Raw genomic sequence first — 26,889 nt, 5'->3', positions numbered from 1 at the left:
AGCAGCAGCTGATCACACAGCAGCCACATTCAGTGCTCCCCAGCCTTCCTAAGATGGCTCTTTGAACAGCATTTGCTGCTTACTTAAGGGCAAAAAATGGTCTGAGAGCATTGTTTGGGGTAGTGGTGCACAGCCCATAGCAAGCAGATTGTCACAAGAAGGAATATGCCTGTGATTGCAGAGTCTGCAGGAAAGAGGTGATGCCATTCCTTACATGGAGCATTGTGGATGTGCTGCTGGTTCCATCACTTGAACTAAGGCAATGCCTCGCTAAATGCCACAGCAGCAGTGAGRTCTGAAGTGTGCAGAAAGAGGGTAAATGTAAAAAAACCCCAAACCTTTTGCTTAAAGCTTGAAGAGTCTTACCTCTCTATGTCTTGGGAAAGTCAGTGGTTCTGCCTTTCCTGCCACATGTTGTGCTTTGTCGTATCTCTCTTCATTGACTGTGGTAAAACTGTCTTAAAGCTGAAGAGGAGGCATGGTAACTGCTTTTCAGAAGTCATATGGGGAGGGGCAACACAAGAGCTGCTTGCCATCATAACTGGAAGAAAGGCTCAAAAAACAAGGGGAGAGGAGCGAAGGTAGGCCTGCAGCAGCAGGCTGAGCACTGGCACCAATTTTGAAGCTGGGTCAAGTATTGGCGAGGGAGTGTCATGTCAAGTTAAGGAAAAGAAACCTTTCAGACAACTACCTCCATAAAGCTTGAGTGCAAGGATGAGGCAAGAAACAGGAAATGTTAGATGAAACATGGTGTAGTTTAGAAACATGGTGTAGTTTAGAAACATGGTGTAGTTTAGTGACTTTTGCATAGTCACTTCTGGTGCAGTACATGCAATAGAATGACTACATCATCCACAGGACTAATTTAGATTTTATTCTGGTATTTCTCAAATATAAAAAGTCAAAATTCTTACATCAATCTTTAAAGAAAATCCATGCAAGCAGGTCAAAATGTTTACAACTTAGTTTCCTTCCCCCCCCCAGCCCCCATCTTTCAAATTTCACTTCACAAACCATGTTGGTAWGTAAACCAAGTATCTGCCCCTCGTGGTTTTTTTTTTCACAGCACATTGTTAACAATGCTAGGCTAAGTCTGGGGTGCAGTAAGCACCAAAAGAAGATTTTTCTCTTGAACAGCCTCTCTGCAATACCTCAGGATTTCTTGTGTATAAAAGCACATCCATTTTGCTTAATTCTGGCTCCATGTGATTTTAAACTTTAAGGCTCTTTTTCTTTGACACCACCATCATCTAACTCATGAGAATCTCAAAACCTATCAGCCAGGAAAAGCACAGCACAAACTAGATTCTGACAATTGCAGATGACAACTTGTCTCTTCCCTTTCTCCACTGGAGAACCAAATCTGGATACATATGCCAAAAATTCTGTACAGAGAAAAATCCTAGATTTGYTCTGTTTGAAATAGGTTTGGCCCATCTAAAGAGAGATTAATGTAAAAACAAAATGCTTCTACACTTGATAGGCAGTAGAAAAAACTGTAGCCTTCCTATCCAGTTTTTACAATCTTTTCTGTTGGAGTTGAGTGTCAGATTTCATTAGTACTGAAGCCATACTGCTGTCCCTTTACTACAGTTGTTCCTGTAGCAAAACTGAAGTATCTTCAGTTTACATTTGCAATTTACAAAACACTTCTCTTTGAAAGGGAGTAGAAGTCAAACCAAGCAACAGAGCTTCATTCTGAAGGTTGCATAGAGACTGAAGAGATTTATACAACAAATGCTGTTAAAAAAAAAATCTGTATGGCACTACTGAACAGCTCAAATGTGTGAGACCAAAATATTGATAGGTAATCAACTCTGAGTCTGTTAGCAACAGCAATACTGTACATTTTACATTATTATCAAATACATAATTCAAGAGTTACAAATTTAAATCATGCATTACCACTAAATCTCATTTAAGCCTAGATTTCATTCCAAGAATCTGAAACGTAGACAGAGCAGTTTTTTTTAATGAGTAGGAACTCAAACTCTGGATTCTGTTTTAGCTCTGATATAATCTTGTTGCAARAAAACCTATACAAGTTTGCTCAATTTAAAGTTAAAATAACTACTGAACAAAAAAGTGAGCATTAGTCATCAAAAAAGGGAGCTGAATGATTCCTTCTTTTAAAGGCAGCTTTGGAGCCAGAGGTACCCTTCCACACCATCAGTATAATTTTAACAAAGATTAGACATTCACATCATGCTCAACCCCACCTTCTCCTGTTTCACCTAGCAAAACAGTGCATTTGAAAGACCATTCAGTTTAAAGCAGTGATCTGAGCAAATGGTGTCCCAGTCTGGAATTTCAGTGTAAAGCAGGTATACCCCACGTGTGCACTAATGAAATAGCAATGCTCCTTCCTGAGCCTCCCACCTCATCGCTGGAAGGATGGAAAAGCTGTTGGCAGTACTTCCACCTTTAGGTGCACCTGAACTCTTGTGTGCTCTTTCCAGTTCTGGGAGTGACCTGGACTAGGAGCTAAGAGGGATGGAAACCAGTGTCCTAACCCGTTTCAGAAGTCTTCAACTTCGTGGCTCATGCCTCGTGTCAGTAGTATTTATGCCTCTTCAAAGAGAGCAGCATTAAGAGATCAGATCATCTGTCTCCCTAGTTTCACTGCATTTACATACGGCACAAGATTGTTTTTCTAGGAGTAACTTGTGGCAACAAGATTTCTTCCCTAAAAAAGTGTAACAGCACAAAAAAATTCATAGCAGCATTTTACACAATTTGTGTTAAAAAAGTAGAAGTTAACCATTTGTGTATTGAGTAACAAAATGTTTAAATTACATTTATTTTCCATTTTACACTCACTATTTACTAGCTGGACTATTTACAAAGGTTCAAATGTTGTATAAGAGAATGAGCTTTACCCAGAATAAACTTCACATGTGAGGTAGCAGTCTACCTCGACCTGTTTTGGCTGGATACAGAGGAGGTACAGTTGGATAGATCCTAGAAAAAATTCAGAAATAGGATGTTCATGTGAATTAGATTGTGTTCTTGTAGAAGAAACCATGCACACACACACATACAGACAGAGTAATCCCTATGGTAAAAACATTAAGACCAACAGTGGATTTAATTTTCATCTTCTTGGATAAAAAGCAGGAGAAAATAATTAGAACAGGGAAGTTGTCAGCTGTACCTCATTTATTCCAACTGTATTTTTACCAAGAGGCCAGCTTTTATTTGAAGAAGCTAAAGTAATTGATGTTAAAACAGTAGAACTGAAGGATTTAAGAATTAACTTAAAATGGGGGGTTTCAGAATACCGTCTAATAAGACAAGGGAGTACTATTTCTCTACTGGTGTCACAGGTATCAACGCTCCTGTCCCAAGCACTGCAGGTAGCACTGCTGGCTCCTGCAGGGCAAGACATCTCAACACATGCTTGCTAATAGACACCTCTGCAATCTAAGGGTACCCCCTGATTAAGTCTTACTTTCGTCCAAACAGTTTAAAATTACAATAGACTGCAGGAACACTACATGAGATCTTCTAATTAAAGATTAGAAGTTTCTGGAACCTGCAGTTTAATCACACCATGAACAAAATATGTATCAAGGCTGAAAGGAAAAAAATAGGGGGACGAGAGATCTACAATGCTTTTCACACAAATCTTCTGACAGTTCATCAGCTGACCAAGTGATGAAACAGAAGTCTAATGGATTGTTTTGGTAGCTGCAAGACAAAGTTATTGTTCTTGCCCTAGTTATATGTTAGATGAAGATTGCATAGGACAAGGCAACCTTTTGGATAACTGAGGCAAGCAGTGCTGAGTGTCAGTACCCTTTGCTCTTGGCAGGCTGAATGTGGTTTAGTGCTTTATTTCAGTCACCCTTGTGCGTCCTGCCTTTGACACGTCCATTTACCCAAATACTGCCAGCTTAAGATCTTAGCACTTTGTATGCGGATACCAAATAAGAGTTTAGTATAGGACTATTTGCTCAAGCTTTAACTACTGACTAAAACTTACAAGTTTTAAAAAAGCTGAACACCACTGAGATGCATATTTTATTTTAGCAGATATGGAAATTTATATAGTCAAGTTTCATTTTTTTAATGGCCTATTAAGGCATCTTAAAAAAATCCCTTTATGGCTTTGGTTTGCTGAAATATTATCTTACATTGTTAAAACAAAAACATGTTCAAATAAATTTGACATTATGACACAAGGACATATTTCACTTAGAACTGACAGTTATACAGATGCCTACATGTGATCACAGATATCTCCTGTTGTGATGACACAAATAAAAAGGTAATCCAAGTGTTTATCTCACAGTAGAGGGCAACCCAGAAGTCTGTGCAGAAGTGACATATAAGGAGTTACTATCAGGAAGAGGGGGAACCACAGAGTTTCCGTTAGTGGGTGAACAGCTCAGTTTCAGTTTTTCCAAGTATTCTGCATGAACAGGCTTGTGACACTGAAGGACCTTGATTGCATCTTCTACTTTAAACCATTCTCTTTTCCTTCCTGAATGAGTACAATCCACAAAGAAGAACAGAGTTATAAAATTTTAACAGCACTATTGTTTGCTTTTCTCAGTGTTTTACAAGTTGAAGTTGTCAGGCAAAAGAAAATGAAAAGACCTTGAAAGAACTGATGAATGCAAGAGGTTCACTGAAGCTTACTAAAATGCAGCTCATAATAAAGCCTTTCAGATAACTGTCTTGAAGCAGATACTGGACAGAAACTCATATGACTGTTCATATGCTGCAAAAGCCACATCTGGTCATTAGAGGAAAGTATGATACTATTTAAATGACTCGATACTGTCATTCTACACTGTCACACCTAGCAGAAAACCAGTTTTTAGACTGAACATGCATGCATGAAGAACGGCTCTGTGTGATTTCAGAAGCCATGTTCCATACTCAAAACCTCCAYATGCATCCATAGATGGAATTACTCAGGTTAGCTGTAAGTTTTAAAACAACAGTATACTTTGTACCAAGAGACAAGTTTATGTAAGTTTCAAGACTGAATTTTACTAAGATCAGATTAAGACTAACTTTTACAAGGTGGTCCTGTAAAATTTAYTATCTTTCAAAATACATAGAGACAAGGTCAATGATAATATTGTTAAAAGTGGGATTAATTCTGTTTTTCATTTGATTTTACAGCATTACAAGTACTATGCTTGAACATACATAAACCAGTTGTTTAAGATCAAGGACACTTTCAAAGACACCCTAGAGTATCAGAGAGCAAAACATACTACTTCTTATGGAAAAAACAACTTGGCAGTATATTATTTGGCCTTTAAAATAATAAGCTGTATCCCTAACTAAGTGATGTTTATTCTATCATATTATATTAATTAGAGTATTCTAAGTATAACACAATTATGTTGGAAGCAACCCTAGTTATGTGTATTAAAGTGTGCAAGAACAGCATCTTTGACTCTTTCTCGAACAGAATTAGTATTGCCCCTGAATTACACAAATTGCTTCAGAAAAATGAAAGAGTTGGCTTAAAAGATGTTTAAATGTAGCATATAAGGAGAATTAATGTTTAAATGTAGCATATAAGGAGAATTAATTTACCTATATTAACTGAATCCTCCCAGTCTTCCAGTATTTCCGTCACAGTAAGAACATAAACGTATGTCCTATGCTTCCGATCCTGGTTCTGCTTGAATATTAGAAGGAGAAATTTAAATTCTCATCTAAATAACTTACAGACTTAGCACAACTATAAGATTAGAAATTACTGACCTCTAAACAGTAGTTGCCAGCAAGCCTGGCTTTTACTTTCACTAAACAACTCTACTGAGACCCAAAATGATAGGAAAACGGAAGTTTTATTTGAAACAGCTATTCTGTTTTACTAGACTGAAAAAAACCAACCAAACCACAGACAACACAAACAATTTTGAAGATTGTGAAGTTCTGACCAAGGTATGTTCTTGGTCATCCAGCTGAATATTAGCAGTTGTCCACTAGTACTGCCCTAGGTAAGTACTAATACTTATCTTTTACATATGATGCAAGTTACCATAGTAGAGCACATTTGCTAAAACTTACCGCAGCTCATTTCCCAGATGAAAGGTCATTTAAAAAAAACCCAAACACTTCTTGCAAGATGGAACCACTGCATCATGTGGCCATGTCACCTACACAATGCTGGCTATAAAGTTTCACTCCATGAGTGAGGCAAATTAAATACCCTATGCTTGCAGTCATGACAAATGCAAAAATCGTTGCCATCTGCTCGTTCAATACATTTGCCATGATGGCAGCACCAACCACGTGTTTAGAAATCACATGTTTTGCACAAGGCAGGCCAAATACAGAGTGTGACAGAGCTATCTGCTCAGGGCAAGGCCACTATGCTACAGCCAGTCTGTGCAAGGTTGGTATAGATATTACTCCTGCTATTCCAAAGCAGACCTGCTCCCAACTAATCAGACCATCCTATCCCTTGGAAAAAARCCCAGGACCATCTATGATTACAACTATATTAAGAACCAAGAGCTGTTGTTGGCCTAGCCCCGCTTACAGATGGCTGTATCCTTGTGCCAGTAATCTTTCCTATTTAACTCTTGTTTCACTACAAGGTTAATATTCTTTTGAGCTGTTGTGCTTTACTAGGAAATAAAAACTCTCCAAGAGTTCTTCATCAGTATCACCATTAAATAGGACCAATTTATTTGTAACGTGTATCCTTTCAGGCTGTGGTTCTAGAAGAGGAGGACTCAGCAGCAGCATTTATATCCATCTTCTCCTAGTTCCAACCCCAGGCCACGAGGTGTGGCCCCCTCAATGGGACTAACAAGAGTTTGTGAGGCCCTTTTGTGAAAGTGAAGTAAGCTTCAGAAAGTGTAGATGGCTTCAGAAGAAGATAAGTCTGAATTACCAATGAATCATCATGATTTGTAGCCCCTGTCTTAAGGAAACAACATGATAGGTATCTTGCGTTATTTTTGGTCTGAGCTGGGAAACGGAGAATACTTTTGTAGACTGACCAGCAGAGTCAAAACAGCCAGGTTTTTAATGTATAGGATCACCCAGTTCAACTCAAACCCAAAACATCAGAAAAATCTGAGTACTACTAAMAACGAAGCATCATAGGCTACAGGAGCTTCTCTGATTGTGTCATGGCTTCCATTCTTCACACAGTGGGACACATGACTAAGTAATATTTCACAMAGGAAGTACCTGTCAGGAATACACTGCCTCTAAAAGCTGAGTGAAGATTTGCACATAACTGAGACTAAGGGACTTCCACTTAACATCCAGCACAACATAGTAACACTGGATGCATTGCAAGCTGAGGAGTAACACTACAGTCTGCTCCTGTCTAGAACTGGGCAACTCCAATACTAAGAGTTCTAAGCAAGCATGTATCCTTGTGCTACTGGTAGTTCAGTATGATGTTTCTACTATCAAATAGATGTTTTGAACTACACAGCTTGCTAAAGGTTAGATTTGTCTCTTATCCAAAGCTTTGGTCTTTTTTAGTGAATTGAAGCCATAATGAGAATTCATATASAGACCCATCAATTTACAATGTGTGAAAGTTGACAAATTACTTCAGCAAAATCTAACCAGGGAGGAAAAGTCAAAACAGCACCTCAAAGAAGGCTGGTATAATGTTTCAGAAATCTCAAATCTATCGATGGTTTGGTTTTCAATGGTTTTGGTTTCTTGGTTTTGGTGGTTTTTTTTTGTTTTTTTTTTTTGTTTGGCGTACTAATTTAATCTTTCCAGTAATGGTCCAAAATGACCTGAGATTAACTCAGTCAGAGCCTAGTGCTGGATAACACCATGGTCGTGGGTTTGATCCGTGTACAAGACACTCACTTAGGAGCTGGACTCTATGATCTTTGTGGGTCCCTTCCAACACAGAACATTCTGTGATTCTGGGAAACTGGTCTAAGTACTTTGAACTCTTCCTATTCAAATCTTCATATATCATGTAACGCCTGAAGTCCTGTCTAATGTAGCAGATCCAGTAACACCACAAAATTATAGGTAGGTAATACTTATGAACTTAAGTCTGATGTTGCAGTTTATCTGACAAACAAACCATTTTTTTTAGAACTTAAAAGAAATAGCTCACCTCAAATATCCCAAGTAGTCTGCCTAGTTTTCCCTTTACTCCAGCCTAGGGAAAAAAAAAAACAGGAAAAAGGGTTAGCATGTGGTATTAACCAAAAAAAAAAATTCTGAAGTGTCAGTACCATCCTCCTACATCAGCACACTCCTCCTTATTAGGGTTATTTAAATAAGAGTTTTAACCTAAATTTTCATTAAACAGTGCTGCACTACTTTTGGAACTTCTGGTTTTAGACTCCTTATGAATTAGAGTACAAAAGCTTTTCTTAACRAGTGGATCAAAGAATCCACAAATCTTTCAATGTTTCCATCCAGACCAAAATACTCTATCACTTACCACATTCTTAGTGTACTGTATTTTATTAAACAGATAAATGATATCCAATACTGAAATAATACAGGAAAGTAGATAGGACAAGAGACTTTAAAGTAATATAATAATTAATCTAGAGAAGCAATCATTGAAACTCTAATGCTATTTCACAAAGGAAGTTAAGTACAAGTCTTCAAAATACAATAATAAATAAAACTGCAGATTATTGCATGGATCTTGCAGCATAATGCCTTCTTGTGTGCTAGTTTCCATATCAAAGTAGCTTTTGGCATGTAATATAAACCCCAAATTTAWATCCTCAATTCTCTGCAGTTTTGAACTCTTTGTCTAGCTAGTAACRTTACAAAAGGTTTTCAATTCAGATTTTTACTCCAATATTTTAAAATAATCCCTATGTGTATCAGCCTGTGCTTTGTGATTTTTATCAATTCAGGTAAGATGGTTATTACTTTATACTAAGTCTCCAAGGTTTGCTTTTCCAAAAGAAATATATAATGCCTCTTCCCAAAGGATATTGCTTATGATCATCCATTAATTCCAAACAAAACTCAGTCCATATGATTGAGACAAAGGCATATGTTGTCTACTGGCAAACAAAGCCATCTTTAGATTGTTTTTGTCTTGTTGTATAACCAGTATTTAAAATAGGGTTTCTTAGTGCTAAGGTGACATTTTCTAATCTTCAGTCTTTGCTTCCAGCCTTAGCCGAAGACAGTTACTGATGTCTTTATGCCTTTATATAAATGACCATATGGATCCTAATTACATTTTAATGAATAACAAAGAACTGGGCAGGCTTTAGCCTAATCAGTCTTCCAAGTGCATGTTTTCTGTGACTGTCTTTTTAAAGAAAGCAGATGGCTGGTGTTATTTATTAAACCATTTTGATGAAGAATACCTGATCACAGCCTGTGCAAATTATCAGGCATTTTGCTTATCCAGAGCAAGAGCTAGACCAAAAGTTAATGCAAAACTACATGCAATATTCTGGTTGTCTGCTGTGATGACCAAGATACCTACTAGAGTTATAAGGCCAAAAATACACAACTGGACCTGCTAGATAAGTGATTAAGCAGCACATTAATTAGGAATTAGGAATGTAACAGGCCCTTATTTCGGGCTGAAAGAGTAAGCTATGCCACAGCAGGCACTAAAGATTGCTTSTGCTTTATACTGGGTAATGAAAAAGCACTTACTAGCCAAAAGGAAAATGCTGAAGAAATGTTTTAGTTTTACTGACCAGCCCYAATTTCCTCAGCATTACATTATCATTTCAAAATTGAAAAGCAGAACATTTTTAAAAGAGTACAAACTTATTCTGCTTTCTTAAGTTAAGTTTCTCTTTTCTCCCCCCAAGCAAATTGTGTTTTAAACAAATACTCCTAGCTGAGCAATTCTGAATGAAACAATTACAAGCACTCCATTACAATAGGTGAAAAAATTCCCCAAAGCTTGAAGTGAAGCTCTGGTGCAACCAGATGTCCATAGGTAAATGTGATTACAGACATGGATGTCTAGTCAAAGATACAAGTTTCCAAAATGTGGCATCATTCCTTCAGACAGGACTGTATTTTGAAAACCTCTACACTCAAAAGTCTAAAAAGGTAGTAATTCAAAGTCTTGTGAATTTTTCCCTGAAAACAATATTAAACTGAATAAACTTCATAGTTTGAAAAGTACCTTGAATTTAACAGTGATCTTTTAAGTGCTATTGCTAATGAAAACATTTCCTTAAAATTTATTATAATGATGTAGTTCCTTCAAAATGTGTCATAACTAAGTGCTAGASAACCAAGAAATACTTCACCTTTATCCTCAGAACAGCAAAAGAAGTTCCCCCTTTTCCACTGGTAAGATTCTAATCCAATGCAGTGGTTAAATTCCAGACTTTGAACATTTTGCCTTTCATAAAGACATTCTTCTTCCCTTGGCCTTTATGTATGTATGGCTGTTAAAATATGTTTCATCAAGTAAACAGAATGTTATAGGCTTCTGTAAGTGTGTAATGCAGTCTAAAGCTTGGCAGAAAAGCCTCAAAAAACCCAGCTTTCTTCTGACAGACAAGCTATTGAATTAAGTGCTACACTTTCCCAGAAGGGTTCCCTAAAGAAGTCTGAGTATTATGCAAATAAGATCTCAGATCTGAATCTTATGCATATATTTTAGCATTAGCCTAAATCCAAGCATAAGAGAGAAAACGATCCACTTCATCCCATAATCATTCTGGCCTGGAGGTCATTCCTGTTGGCAGCTCTAGAGGTACTGCAGTCTCAGATGTGTGTCAGATGTGCCTGTTTCCTGCAGATGGAGCAAGAGTCATACTGCAGTTTAATTTTTAAGCTAACAGTCTACCAGGGCAGCAAGCTGCTTAAGATCTGAAAGATCTGAATTATTTTTAACTCTGGCATCTGTAGGATAGTATTTTAATGGCTACACTCCTGAAAGGATGGTGGCAAGACTATTCCTGCCTCTTTTTTGCATACTTTTATAAAACAAAATGTTTGACTACATCTGCCTTAATCTTGCAGCTGAGAATRTGCTTCAATAATTTATTTTTATAGTGTCTAACTTGTTCTAGTCTGTAACACCCAACCATTTTTCAAGTATTAGATGCTCACTGGAGCCAATTCCTCTATTTCCTGTGTGAGGTCTTAGATAATATTACTGCCATTTTCACTGTTGCAGCAAACTAATTTTCAGGATCACCCTCTTCTCAGAAATTATATCCACACAGGTCTAGGTGAAATTGCAGATTTTCTCACAGGCATTTCAATATACTACTACTAAGACAAACAAAGCAAGAGTCTCTGTTTTTTGTGAGATTAAGAAAGACAAGGGAGTGGAGGGTGTCCCTCCACTTTCAAAGCTGGGCATCACTGGTTTGCCACTCATTTGTGTCATTTTTCTTTGAACAGTGCATATGCAAACAAGTTATTGCCATCTTTCATGCTATGCAACTAAAGTCAAAGCTCCAAATTCATTAACAGAGTTACTACTACTCTACTACTCTTTACTCCTCTACTACTTTAGATGAGGTTCAATACCTTTTCTGGGATTGCTTTATATTGTGACTACATTTTGGTATTCTGCTTCCAGGTTTGTAGAAGTTTATTGTATCAAAATAATGAAGATAATTGTCAATGTCCTATAACCTGTGAAATGTCAGACAAACTTCAGTGAAACATACTAAATATACCGTAGAAGTAAAAGCCCATTTAACTAACATGAACAGAATTGAAGGATAAAAAAAAATCTGCAGTCATTTACACAGGCAGCCGATGAAACAACTGCCACATACATTTGATTACAGAGATCTTTGAGTTTTAAAACAAAGATTCTTCTTTGATACTGCTGGTATCAAAGTGAGGGACATTTAAAGGTACTGAGCTATCAACACTTCTACCATTAAGAAATGCCATTAAAACTCCCACTATGAATTTATACATTTTAATAAATGACCAGTGCTTAGTTTGTRCATGACCCAATACTGAAGTAACACACTTTCAAACCAGTAACACTGCTTTCTTTGAAGTTTATTCATTCACAAAACCCTTTAACAGTTCACTGTACTGTAACCAGCTTGCCAGGTGACATTGACCTTAGTATATAAATAAAAAGGACGTCCATCTTTAGAAAGATCAGTGTGAATTTCCATGGCTCAAACCCCTAAATACCACTCTTTTTTCTTTAAAAATGGCACTTGAAAATCTCATGGAAGCATGTAAGACTCGGCCTGTAGCTGAAGAGTATTTTACTTTAAGCCACGAACTTCTAAGACTAATCAGCTATACAAGCTATTACGCTCCAGAAATTCTGAGGGTGTAGAACAGRTGGCACAAAAATTATTTTTGCTTATTAAAGCCCCTTGTCTGTGAAAACTCTTTATGCATTTGCACGCACAGCTCAAAGCTGAACAGGGCTGGAACTCTGTATCGTATTCCATGACACCAAAAAAAAGCGTAGTCCCCTCAAGATCATTCGTTCTTCACCACCAAAGAAAAAAACACCAAACATGATTACAGTTCAGTCAGCTCTAATTTCACATGGAGATGAGACTTTACTATCCCTCATCTTGGACTATGCCTTAAGTCAGATCAACAATTAACATTACCAGTATTCACAAAAACATTGAGCAGAGGACTATGCTTTTTACTCCTCATGAACTCAAGACTTTCCCTAGGGGTGTTGCTACTGCTTGGAAGCCTGAATCTTTGCTGACTCATTCCTAGAATCCTAACTCTTTGCTCCTTTCACATGGACTGCACCTTGTGGCTGAGTATGTCTTGTGTAGGTCAAAATGGGCTCCTCCAGCGAAACTGAACACAGTTTGGAATAACTTTGATTCAATGAGGCTTATTTATGCTTGAAGCTCGCTGCAGGAAAGCTGCTGAGAACAGCCTTCAGCGAATTAGTCTGTTCCCCAAGCAAAATGTGAGAAGGGTCACTGAATCACAGTCCAGATCTCATTCTGACACTGAATAACAGGCACTGTTCAGTGCAAGTCACATCTACATCAAGCTCCTAAGCCACAACACCACAACAGAACCAGCCTTAAGGGCAAGCAAGATAAACCACTATTAGCTATACTAGACAGTATAGCTAATAAAAATCATTGCACATACTAATTAGCAATAACATTTTGTGAATAGCAAAATGGGATGAGAAAACTTTTTAAGACTAGTAGAAATCCTGTAGTTCACTCACTTACCAGAATGCACTTTCTGAAAAATCCTATACCTTCTATTTAAAAGTGTGATATTCTGATTTTTCTTGCAGTTTTATTTGGCTTAGACATGGCTGTTAGATATTAATGTAACACAAAATTTTTGACAGTTTTTCTACGGAAAAAAAATGCTCTAGTAGACTGGGAAACTGCATGAATTCATAATGACTTACAGCTCTATTTTGCCTAGGCATAGGGGCAGAGATAGAAAGGCAGACTATAACTATAGTGCTTCCTTTACAGATACACAGCCTTAAACGTATGAATTCCCAACTTGTCACAGTTTCTAATCTGTTTAGTTTGCAATGTCCTCAAAGGTCTCTATTTCTCTTTCTTACGCAGCTACACATTAATGGTTAATTTACCTTCACTTTATTCTAGAAGAGCTGCAAGTCAAACATTTTCTCCACAAACACAGAAATGTTACACTACTATAACATGTCATCTGGCACRAAGTCACAGTTCTATTGCAGCACATGTTTATAAAGGCAGACAGAACTTCGCTGTGAAATGAAAAAGTGCTGGGAAGAAGCCAAGTTAATTAGTTCACCTCACCATGCTACATCCAAGTTCTAACACCCAGAACTTCAGTTCTTTGAATTTCATAACCATGAAGGTCTCAGTCAAATACTGGATAAAGGAGCCAGTTCCCTCTTCCTTCTTGGTTCCCATCTTAAGATAACAGCAGCAAAGATCAGCTAGATTTTCTGCTCTGTTTTGGTTTTGTTACCTCTTCATACACCTCTCTCACGGCTGCTCCCCCTGGCTCTTCTTCTGGTTCCATTCCTCCACCTGGTACAATCCACTGATCTGGATATCGGCTACTGCTCACCAACAGCACCTATAAATAATTGCAAGTGACTGTTAAATACAGCTCACAAGTCAGCATCTCACTACTAWCTGCTTTTTTAGCAATGCACTTATTCACCTAACCAGATGGATTACAGACTTCAGGAATGAAATGTAAAAGGCAACCAAGAGTTGTAAAAAAAGTGAAAACTATAGTTAACATCCAATCTTATACAACTAAGTCAAGACAATGTCATTGCAATCTCTTTGTACAAATGCTTTCATTGGATGCTTAGACACAATGTGAAAAATACATAAGACAATATGCATAGGAATGAAGGCATACAACAAAAGTCCACTAACAATATTTTCTAGTACTAAGACTTCAAATCATATAGACTGCAAAGCCTGAAAATTAAGACATTTTTATCACATAGAAGTTAAACTAATTCTTCTGGAATGGCATCTTCTGGCTAAAAAACAGACTTGAAAATATTGCTAATTTTTAGTCTGAAACAAGCTTCTTTTCAGTTACTTAGGTGCTGTGTTAGCATGACATGCTTACAATATTGCATAACCAAAATGCAGGGAGAGTACTTCATTGGCACTTGTCCAATTTGGTTTCTTTTAAACATTTACGTAAGAGGAAAAAGAACAACACATTGAATTTGATTTCTAAATTTAWCTGTTTTTCTCAAGACACTTTAATTTCACTTAATTTGACTCTAACCTGTTTTTCTCATTGACATACCCCAATTTAAATCCCTCTGTCTGTCGAACTCATCCATTATAGTATTCAGAGCAGAGTGATTCAGACCTGTCCAACAAACTAGGATGCCTTGTATGTGAAGTAATTTTGGAGTAGAAGTTTATGACATTGATTCAGGACCACTTGGAAATAAGCAGTTTAATTTGTATTTGAGACACATCCCAGTTACTAAGACATACTCAGTCACCTGTTAGTAWAAAGCTTCCTATTCTAGGCATTACTTACATAAACCCTACCCTACAGTCAAAGGACAACCATAGGGAGTAAAAGGGCAGGGTCAGTGCTCAAATCTTGAAAAGCAATTAAAAGACTGGAACAAGAACCTCAGTTTAAAGGTTATAGTTTTAACTGGTGCCAGACAACTGAAGTGACAGTCCCAGCCCTCATCTTTATGGACTTCAAACTTAGCCCCTGTTGGGTTAAGTAGGAAAATGACTCTCTGATGACAGCAACAGGGAAATGATTACCACTTATCCTAGGTCCCTTTGGCACTCATGGAAATAGGTTGTTGGTTCACCTACAGGAGCTGGGAGTGTAATTCAGAYGACTGCACACCTTGTGAATGCAACAGTACGTGTGCATACTGAGGTGCACCTGGAAGAGCCTTATCTGACCAATACGGTCTTGTAATGTTTATCTTACATGCAGGCAAGATCAGGCACAAGACACTCAAGAAGCCTTCACAGCAGGACTAATTTCCCCTAAATTCTTTCCTATGCTAAGYAATACAGCAGAGACATCATTTAGTACAGAAGCATTCTTAGCATCTGATCTAAATGTTCATGTTTTCAGTCAACTCAAGTATTTTACTCACCTGCATCTTGCCTGCATGTAAGATAAACATTACAAGACCTTATCGGTCAGATAAGGCTCTTCCAGGTGTGCCTCTGTATGCACACGTACTATCTAAAAACGTAGAAATATTCMAAAAAAGCAACAAGGTTAGACACAAATGCATCTCAACTTGATCTTTACAGCCAAAGGTTTTGGTTTTCTAGGGCCCCCTACCAAAGGATTCCCAGAGTGTACACAGCTCTACTAAAAGTAATTTTAGAAAAAGGTGCTTCACCAAAGTGTTGAAAAGCAATCTCACTACAAAGAACCACCATGTAAAGCAGTGCTTAAAGTGCAGTTGTAAAAATCAAGTTATGAATTTTGAGATTCCATATATAAGCATTAAACATTGTTTTTTGCTGATGAAACTAGCACTCAATCCAGTCATGTGAAAGCTAGCAACAAAAATGAACATAAGGATGATTATATCACATTTAATCAATCCCATCTTTGTAGAACAGTTTTAAATGAGCATTCATTGCTTAGTTAAGGCTAAACATAAAAATTCTTGATTACTACTACTGGATAAATTAGGTTGCTCATTTTGGCAGTGTAGTGTAAAGGAAAGGAAACTTTTTATGCCTTTATATATAGAAGTTGACTACCTCTAATCTGATCAATAGACTGTTAGGCTGGGCTTGCACATCTATTAGCTTTAAATTACCCTTTTAAAAAGYAGGAAAAAATACAGCTAGCAAGTAATTAACATTAAAATACATCAACATACATAAAGCCTACTGAAGATAGGCTTTACAGCAATGCATACAATACAATAAACTCCCAAGCATTACAGCCTAGGAATTCATTTTAGCAACTATACAAATCTCCACTAACCCTGGAACTGAAGCATTTCCTCAAACATATTTCCCTCTGTGCTCTATTCTCTTTTGATCCCACTGCTTTTACAGTCTGAATCCAAGGGAACACACTAAGATATATCCCTGAGATCCTCAGATACTCAACCTTTTTTTTACCATTAACACCTGAAGCCACTAGCACATCCTGGGGTAATGCTATCAAAAATGTACGTGGTGTTAATCAGATTCTACAAAGACCAAGAGCTGACAGCTAGCACCTGCACAATTGTGTGGTAAGTCACAGTATCAAGCAGCCTTCCATATTTTTGTTTTTCATATGTTGATTTTCCTTCCATGTAGTTTTCAGATGTTTCCGTCTCTAAGTGGCCAGAAGACACATCCTCCAGTACCTAAATGACTACACTGTAAATACAAATGTGACTTAACTATGAGGATAAAAGCTATAAAAAAAACTATAAAAAAACTATAAAAACTAAATAATAAAAAAAAACTATAAAAACTATAAGGGATAAAAAGCTATGGCTGGTTGACATTGCACTCACATGCCAAGAAAGGTGCAAATATCAGCAGAAAAAGTTCAGCAATTCATSTTCACTTAATAAAAGATAATCAAACTATGAGAAAAGTGATCTAAGATACCTCGACATCCAGTCTTTTCTGAAGAGGCTAACAGTCAAGCAGATTACAGTAGTCTACTGAAAAAAGAGACTGCAGAATCTCACACACCTGTATTTTTTTCTGGCTTATGCAAACCAAATTTTACATCATAACCCCAATTAGACTCAGAAGTCTGCATCCCTATCCCTATTCCCATGCAGAAAAAAAGACTAAGATTGCTTGAGTTGTATTACTTACAAGTGATCACTGCCCTTCCCATGCCTCTGAATAAGATTTAATGCTGGTAACTCATGTTCAAAAAATGGACAGAGTATTACATTGAAATGTGCTTGTCTACTTCTACTGCTGAGTTTATGTTACTCCAAAGATGAAGGTAAAGAGACCCTTTTCCATAGTGCTGCCAAGTGAACAAGTAAAGCTGCAGAATTCAGCCAAGAGGAAACAAAAGAAAAATGCTTCCATTAAATGTTTCCAGACAAGTTTTACCTCACCTTCAAGCCCAGGAATAGCAATGACCTTTGAATGTAGTGAGGAAGAGAAACTGCTAGCCAGCCTACTTGTAATAAGCACCTATCAAYAGACGTAACCATGCTGTGGTTAACCGAAAAGGTTATTACAGGGCAGGTGGCATCATGGGACGTGGTCACTATAAATGCCTGCAGACAAACAACAGAAAATTTCTAAGGATGCCAAGTTTTGGCCTCTTTAGTGTTCTCAAGATCAAAACAATTGTGAAACAGTAGCTGTGTATTCCAGAAGACCAAAATGGCACACCCCATCTTCTCTGCTCTCATCACTCCCACTACTCCCGCAGCTATGGTCCAACTTTATGTTCGAATTACCTAACGGAGACAGCCAAGTCTGCCTTTCTTTATAGCAAAGCTAGCAGTTAAAACAGTTCAAGAGGAATCACTCCCTCACTCCCAGAAGACCATTGCGCATGTGTGACTCCACTGCAAAGAACACCTCATTGCTCAGGTATACCTGCTCAGAAGACAGGTGCGTGGGAGACAAAGGATTTAGCTCCCAAACTCTACAAAGGTGAGTACACACAAATAATTTCAGAAGACTTAAACTGGTCAGAGTATAGAAAAGATCATAAAGGGATTAAGAGGTACTTCTAAGGTACAAAACAGTCAAAATGCTGCTAGATGTACAGCATGTTTTCACAGACATCAGAAACATTAAGAGGATAAGACACCCAACCTTACTCAGAAAAAAAAAAGACAGGACCCACTCTGATGAAGGTCAAGATAATCTTGTTTARCACACTCTATATGGAAATTCAGCCTGGTCTGCTAAACATTACAAGCCCATTTACAAAACCAACATGGTGGGTTTGCTAAAGTTACAAGCACCTGAAAGCGCCAGAAAGACAGTTTAATCCTCATACAGCCAAAAGGGTCAGTTAAGCGCTCTAATTTGTTTAAAAACAGCCATAAGCAGCTCAGGGAAGAATACAAGCAGTAAGTATTTTATTATTCCCTAACACTTCCAACCTCCAACTATTTTCAGTTCAGGAGCTTCCTTAAAAGCACTGGGAAACAATTTTGAATGCTGCAACACAGGGACACTATTGAGAAGCAAGGAAATGCAACTCTGGAACATATTTGCAGAATTACCTGTATAAATTTTTAGGCAAAAGCACACATCTCAGAGAGCATATGTCAACCTGCTAAAGATTTCCTTTATCTAAGACTGATTTCTATTTTAATAACCACTGCCTCATTTTGGTAGTTCTGAAACAGTTTCTCAGTTCCCCTACAGGCCAATGTGGTATCCTTATCCTAGAATGCCATGGACTTTTTTTGGACTCCAAAAGGTTGGAAAATGCAGCTTTAAAACTTGCCATAGCAAGCATTTAGTAAGGCAGCRTTTAGTAAGGAACATTTGCCTTCCTGAAAAGAATCTGAGTAGAGTGATTGCTTATAGTCCTCAYTTGTTACAGCAATAATTTCAATATTACTTTATTTTTTAAACATGGAGAAATAACGTGGACAGAGTTACAGTAGAGTAGTCAAAAAACCTTAGGATCAGACTTGGCAGCATTTGAAGAGCTAATTAAAGTCAAGGCTTCAACACCTTTACATTCCCCCTAACAATGACATAATGAGTTCAGGAAGCTGTTCTAGCTGAAAAGTAGATTCCCCGTTAAAGCTTCATGTCCAACCAACACCCACCAGGACACAGCTCCTGTGGGATTCAAGGGGCACAAACTGGGGCAGAAAGGCACAGCTGCAACCTCCTGATTTCAGATGAGCCTGTGCCAATTCAAGAGCCTCTAGTGAAGGACTTTAAAGACAATAGACTGWTCATGTCAGGAATAGAACTGCACTATACTATGGCACACCAGTCAGAATACATTKCCCCACATCACGAAACACTCAAGTCACCTGTAACATCTGATCTCCCCCTAAGCTTTAGCATGCTTTGGAGAATCAGATGTGACAGGTGTCACAGTGTGATGAAGGGTGCAGATCTTGCACACAGATATACAGCAAAAGGAGATTCCTGGCTGAAAAAAGCCCTGCAAACAAACAAACTTCCCACAAGTGCCTATGAGAGATTTATTTCTCACGCTGGGCCAGTTCCCCAACCCACTTTACAGAATGACCTTCTTCCCCCCTCACGCTTGCTAATGCAGTCCAAGGGAGAAACAAAGCAGGGGAAGAACTAAATTCATACTGCTGCCCATTTCTTTTCAACTTGAAACCACAGCCTAATCTTGAGCAGGAGAACTGGGCACTACTGGTTACTCAGCAACATAATCTGTTTGACTAAGGGATCAGCTTCCATGCGCTTGTCAGAAAAAAAGCTCCCAGTTTTTGAGAGCTCTTCAGCTGCAGGTAGAGATGTCTTGACAAGGTTATTTCATAACAAGTAGCAGTTACCTTTTAGCCTTTTCCGCCTTTGAGATACATCTTTGAAGACAAAAATTTGTTTTACAGTATTTACATTTGTAGCACCAGTTTCACTGAAGTGCTTAAGCACTAGGTCAGAAAGCCAATGAATTAAAATAAGCTTTTCAAGAGTTCTACAAACAAGACTGGGAAAAAAACCACATCAATCTATGGTCTGTGAATTCACATATCTACAAAAAGTGTTTAAGGAAACATGTCTACAAACACTAGTTAGAGATAAGTAAGCATACGTGTGTGTATGTCGGCATATATATACATATATATATATAAATATTATAGCTAGATACATATTTCTGAATAAGTCTGCCACGCTGATATTTCATAGAAAACTGTACTTTGGAAGTTTAGAGTACCACTGAGTTATCTGGGGCAATTCAAATAGAAACTTAACCACCAGTTTAAATCCTRTAAGTAAACTTAGGATGATGGAAGAAAGCTAAAAGGGTATTTTTTCAAGTATCTGAACACAAATATGACTAGTTCAAAAAGACATCTTCTAAACAGGTCAAAAAGTGTTTTGTTACAGGATATCTTAGCCTGTTTGACAAGTACAGCTATATTCCCTTCTCCCCTTAGCCCACTTTGAAAGCTGTCCATCCTATTAAACATGTCTATATGGCACAGACAAGTAATACCATAAAGTATGGGAAAAAAATAATTTAGGTTTCACGATAAAAAACACCTCATGGCTGACTGATTTCACTATCTGAAGATGTACGAATGAAGAGCGAAGCTTTCTGCCATGGTGGATTAATTTCCACAGCTTCCCTAGATCTGCAGGCTTCCACTGCGGGAAAGTTGCTGCAATTTTTCAAAAAAGATTCCAACATGAAAACAAGGTGCATGCCTTGCAGAAAGCTGTTTTTCTGTGGAAGTAATAAATACCAGTGTCTTGCATCCAAAGGTGGTTACCCAAAATAAATTCTACCACAGCAACCTAACATCCAGTTTTTCTTAACAGGAAAACAAGCTTTAACCCCATATGAGCCTGCAAGGATACATTACAAGCAGACACTGCCTCTGTAAACACATCATGAAGAGCCATCTTGGAAGGTGTTTATAGGCCTGAATTTTTCAAGCTACACCCCTTCCTACAGGTACAGATCATAGATTCACAGAATGGTTTGGGGTGGAAGGGACCTTTAAAGATCATCTGGTAGTTCCAACCCCATACCCAACAAGGCAGGAACATCTTCCCCTAGACCAGACTGCTCATCAACCTAGCTGGTAATATCCAAATATCAAGAAAATGTTAAGGAAGCAATTATCCTATGTCAGTTATTTTCCTATACATTAGTAGGGCAGGGACATGAGACAGAAAAATTAAAAACTACAGTGTGCTTGATATACACATCTGACTATGTGACTTCTTTGGCATTTAAAATATGCCTGCCTATATTCTATCAGACAACCACAGTGCAAGGTAGGTAACCCGTATCACTATGCAGACCATGCCAGCCTTAAATATGATGCCATGGTCATAGCCCAAGTTATTTGAAAGCACACATTATTTGTGCGTTCACACCCGAGAGCAGTACACTGACAGATAAAGAAACCAAATAAAAAATTCCATGTCAAGCATGGAGTACCTGCCATGACTGTGCAAGTTTATTTACAGCAATTCCTAGAACACCCCATTTTGCCAGGGTAGCCAGGTTATACTTCTGCACCCTAGTTTTATGGATCAGGTTACATTACAACAGGTCTTTCTTGTTTTCAGATCATTTAGGTCATATAAATGTACATAAAGATAACATTTTGCTTTTTCCTTTATCCTTTAGTAAAACCATTGCTAATATGAAGCAACAGCTGTACAGAACTGAAGAGCACTATTTTTTAAAATTATGAAACTGTGACCAACCATAACAAGACATAAGAAATCCATGCCTATCTATTCTACAAGCCAATAAATAAAATTATTAAATCAGACCAAAAAGGAGCTATAACACTAGGAGCCTATAATTTTAAACTCAAGGACAAGAGGTAATAGTTGTCATGCCATGCTACAGAGTGTGTGTGGGGGAAAATCTACATTTCCCTTATGTGTGTAACAATACATTTTTCTTCACACTGTCTCAATAGGAAAAGGAAAYTCTTCCCATCTGTTTTCATCTCATGTACAAGGCTGAACAACAAAGGCAAAATTAAAAATTGAAAAGCTGGAAGACTTTTTTTGCATATGAAACTATTTTAGGTCTGCCACTAACAACTGCTGGCTGAAAACTAAAGTAGGGCTTTCAGTACCATATTTGATTACATAAAGCCGTGTTACAGATGCCAAAGTAATTAGAATGCACTCGAAGTTTATATTCAAGATACTTATACAAATAAATGAGCAGTTATTTTTAAGATGTAGTTGATGGAAAGAAATTAAATTAGCTTTTAAAATTATTTCAGTAATTCAAATTGCTACAAAAAATATGTTGATTACTATTTGCTCTTGCTGCTTTAAAGGTGTGCATTGTCCTCTGATTTGAGAGGTAAGAATTTCCTTGCCTACCCTCTGCCCAGACACTAAGACAGGAGGACTTTTATGTAAAATTACTGTTTGCAGAACACTAAATGCATAAACATTTGCAACCTGCGGAAGCAGTTGGTCCTCAAAGCACCAAGAGGGCTCTCCTGCAGGCTTATTCTAAAGCTACCATCCACTCCTGGTCGCTCAAGAGAAACTTGCATTTCCTCATATACAAAGCCACCAGCCCATCCTTGCCTGCTGAATGCCATCAGCTTTTTGCACACACCTAACAGCTTCTTGTTCAAAGCAAAAAGGCTGCACCCCCCCATGCACTGCATGCCCACATAGCCTTCTTTAATTTCTTCATGGGATTTCTCCTGCTTCATTTCCAGGATTTTTTTTCTTTCAAAGCGTAGACAGTGCCTGCCATTACTGCTTTATTTCCTTAAAAAACAAAAGGAACCAGCATTTGAGCTCACATCCAGCTATCTTGACCTCTCTTCAGGCCAMATGACAGCACTGAGACCACAACAGGCAACACTTAAATGACACTAGTCTAAGTGACCACCTTCTTTAACACTCAAAACCTCCAAAGCTACTGGGCACATTACTTGGCTATTTGGGCTTCCTCCTGGATATTTTTCTTTATAAATTATACAACAGCATGAAGGCTACAAAATCAAACCCAAAATGGACTAAATTGTTCTATGTGAAGGCACTCGAAGAAACATGGATTTTCACAGTGGTGCATCTGAGCAAACATCAGTCATCTCAGGTACATGTTTTCAGCTGCAATATCAGCTCTCAAGACAAAGCAGAAGTTTTTGACAGGTTGCAGGACTGCAGGGAAGCCCAGCTGGCAGCCCAGAACACACAAGAGAGCTGAATCAACAACTTTAAGTCTGGCAGCAAGGACTGGCAACTCCAGCAGTAAGTCTAATTGGACAGGGTAGGAGCTCAGTGTCTGTATTTCAAACTGCATGCAGGAACCACCAAGCTGAATTTTTCTAGTATTCTACAGCCCACCTATGTTTCAAATTAAGAAATAAAGAAACAAACTGAAAACCAATGTAAATAGTTGTGTAATAATGCAATAATAGATGAATAATGTAATGTAAGGGATGGGTTTGACMAGTCCTTTTCAACTGACATGTTACTTCACTGTCCATAAAACTCAGCTGTAACATCGCCATCCACGAGGCTACAAAGATAGCATAAGAAGTGCAGTATGGTAAGAAAATGCATCAAGAAGCCATAACAAGCAGTTTTTGTTAGATGAAGAACAGACATATTAAATTTTTTAATGCTGCCTAATTTTTGTTGATGGACCCATTCAGCTGTTACTGAAAATGCCTAAGTCTTTTGAGGCGTTGTCCAGAAGTCATGATATCAATCTCACACTGAAGTTGCAGAAGTAGGATCACATTCTGCWGAAGTAGGATCACATTCAGGTAAGAAYACCACTGTGGATTTCTGATACAAGTTGAGAGTTCATGAGGTGGTAGTAAGTTAGACTTAGATATCACCAGTAAAAACAAGATGACTACAGGACAGCTTTACAACCATAATAGAGATGGGTCCTTTTACAAAGTTTTGTCTGGTATAAGCAGTATAAGCAAGTGTAAGTATAAGCAACCTTTCACACAGCACAGCAAGTTCCCATCTAAAGGAACCACATGCGTCAACCAGATTAAAAAATAAGTTTGACAAACTGGAGACGCAAGAGCTACCATGATGACCAAAAGAAAAAACTGGTTCTAAAAGAAGATGAATTAAGACTTCAAGTTCATAAAAAATGCTAACAAAGCTTTCCGACATTTCTGTAGATTAAAAAAACACCCCTGGAATTTGGATTTCTTRCTTTTAAGACTTGCTGAAAATGGTTTTCAGTTACTGTCTCTACTCCAATGTCAAGCAATTCTTTGCTTATTCTGTAAGTCAAAATAACTATGAAAACTATTCTATCCTGCAGTTCTCCTCCACTCCCACTCCCAATAATTTCTATACGAGTCTCCTGTTCCACTCTTCTCCCAGTCAGCCAGGTACTACCCTTGTGCTCCTTCTCTGCAGAAGTTACTGTACACTTAAAAGCTCTGGAGATGCAGCTTGGCTGAAAATTAATAGTGCAATCTCTACAGACTTGGAGAGGAAACATCGAGGACATTTACATGGAGTATGAACACCAACACATACCTGCACATAGTGTTCAAGAAACATACCAGCATAGCAGTGTTCAAGACAGAAGCAAGCTTCAAACACCCAGTTTGGGGAATGTGGTTGGTGATTCACATTCATCACAAACAGCAGTCAAGCATCAAACTTCTATGGAATAGGTTCTGTACTGATAAAGCGCAAGCTGGCACTTGGGAAAGAGCTCCAAAGCAAGTTTAAGCTGTTAAGCCACTGCTTTCCTAGAAGTAACTTGTCAGAAAGCAATTTTAACTGGTCTGTACACTTAACTACGTGTCCTAAATCTCACCTGATGTTAGCCCATTCACTTCATGCTCGAATGTTTCTATCCACATGACGCCAAGACCTAGCCTAATGCCAGCAATATGGATACTCATCCAGAATAACATAAAGGACTCCAGTGCAATAATGGTCAGTACCCTTCTCACACAGCCCAGCAAAGCTGCTACTATTATCCTCCGCCTCAAAGGATGTATCTACAYACAAACAAGATTCTGAAGCAGACAGGGATCTCATTCGGATGCAAGATTGGAAGAGAATAACAAGAAGTTGCATCAGGAAACACAGAATGAATGGAAATGAACAACAAAAGTGACCCCAACCTTGAATTTCCAACTACAAATGGTGCAAAAAGCTGCAAAGTGCAGCAAAGTGGCTCAGGTGTTCGAACTCCAAGTAAGTCTGAGCTGAAGTAGCATCCAAATATAAATACTAATGTCACACAAGTGGTGAAGTCCGTTGGAGTGTCAGAGACCAAAGAAAAGCTACAACCCATAAAAAGACTTTGCAAGATTTCTGCTGGGTGCCTTTCTCCCCTATAATACTAGGAAAAACTCATCCATATTGTCCCGAGGCTGTATTTATATCACACAGGAAATAATTTTTTGTTTAAACCCAAGTGCCTGAATTTTGAAATCAGACCTCTTCCCACTGCATTATACTACTTATTAGATGTTCAAGCAAGACATTCGCTGTACTGGCAGCTTGGGAAGGGCACCAGCATCTTCCAGCATATAGATAAAGGCAGGAAAAGACTCCAAACCCTAACGTTTATAGTTATTTCATGGCTATTAAACAAGAAAATGAAAACAGAAATCGGAAAAGGGTATGCTTCCAGCCCGAGACCATCTATAAACGCATTGTGCAATGAAACCATCAGCCGAGTTCTCAGATAATGGGCAGTGCCATTGACCTTGGCTCGGAACACGGGACAACTTTGTTCCCACCTCCCGACTCTGCTGCAACATAAAATCCCGGGTGAACGCTCTCCGCTACACCCAAAACGGCAGCCACACCTCTCCCGCTCCCGAGCTTCTTCACAAAGTATTTCTAAGCCCCATTTTACTCTCTCCGTGGGAAAACCAGGTTTTCCAAGCATAGGGGTCTTTTATCGCAACCAAGCGGGGCAGGAGGTTCGCCTTCAGGGTGACACACCAGCCCTGCCCTCCACACGCCATTATACATTAACCGGTTTTCCGCGCGTTGCGGGTACATACAAGATAACCCCGGAGTTGCAGTCGGTGTCCTGGCCCATCCCACCCCGSCCTGAGAGCCGAGTCTCCCCTCCCTCCTCTCGCTCTCCCCGCCGAGGGGCGCCGGGGCCGCGCACAAAGGCGACGACGCGCATGTGGGCGCGCACCCCGCCGCCCCAAGATGGTGGGCGAGAAGMGAGCCCGCCCCGCCCCCGGCACTGCTCGGATCGGCACAGCCCGGGGCCCGCCTGCCGCCGGCTCCGTCCGGCAGGAACCCGCGCAGCCCCGCCATGCCGCCCCTTGCTCGCTCTGGGGTGGCGGGAGCCCCAGCACGACTGTGCGCGCTGGGGGTGTCCCCCGGGAGGGGCCCGCCCCGCGGCCAGAGAAAGGGACCCGGCAGCGGCAGCGTGCGGCGGCGGAGCGGGCACCCCCCGCCCCACGTGTGCGGCGCCTCGGCGGGCTCACCTCGTCCTCCCGCTCGCTGCGGAAGCACAGGCACGCCGCCCGCTTCTTGTAGCCCTCCCGGTCGTACGTCCGCGTCTGATTCGGCTTGAATTTCATCATAGAGGCGGTGACACGCCGGCTGCCCTCGGCCGCCGCTGCCGCCGCCACGGCTCCTCTCTGTGAGCGCCGCCGCCGCGCCCCCGGGACACCGGCGCGGGGCTCCCACTCGGGAGCGGGGCTGGAAGAAGGCCAGTCCCCGCCGCTGTCACAACAGCGCCGCGCCGCCTCTGCTGCTGGTGCCGCCGCCCCGGGAGCTGCGCCGCGCCATGGAGGCTCTTCCAGCACCCCGAGCCGCCGCCGCCCGCCCGCGGCGGCCGCCCCTGCGCCCCCACTATTTAACCGTAACGCGCATTCCTGCGCTCGCCGCGCCGCTCCGCGCAGGCGCC

At 39.5% G+C, this 26,889-nt stretch overlaps 1 protein-coding gene across 3 annotated transcripts; it reads right to left on the bottom strand.

The window, feature by feature from the left end:
• Positions 1–785: 785 nt before the first annotated feature.
• NUDT4 (nudix hydrolase 4) lies at positions 786–26,875 on the bottom strand. 3 transcript variants are annotated; one of them, XM_057386720.1, is made up of 5 exons: positions 26,465–26,875; positions 13,861–13,971; positions 8,078–8,122; positions 5,560–5,647; positions 786–2,961 (listed from the first exon to the last, which is right to left on the bottom strand). In XM_057386720.1, the coding sequence occupies exons 1-5, from the start codon at positions 26,561–26,563 to the stop codon at positions 2,876–2,878; spliced, it is 429 nt and encodes a 142-aa protein (XP_057242703.1). In that variant the 5' UTR covers positions 26,564–26,875; the 3' UTR covers positions 786–2,875. The 3 variants fall into 3 exon arrangements, with proteins under 3 accessions (XP_057242703.1, XP_057242687.1, XP_057242695.1); XM_057386704.1 differs by having other exon boundaries at positions 2,894–4,486; positions 26,465–26,870; XM_057386712.1 differs by having other exon boundaries at positions 2,894–4,486; positions 5,560–5,644; positions 26,465–26,868.
• Positions 26,876–26,889: the final 14 nt, after the last annotated feature.

The sequence above is a fragment of the Malurus melanocephalus genome, unplaced genomic scaffold (genome assembly GCF_030028575.1).
Source record: "Malurus melanocephalus ecotype Western Australia unplaced genomic scaffold, MMel_1.1 scaffold_17, whole genome shotgun sequence".
NCBI lineage: Eukaryota > Metazoa > Chordata > Aves > Passeriformes > Maluridae > Malurus > Malurus melanocephalus.
This window is presented reverse-complemented; position numbering and strand designations above follow the sequence as displayed.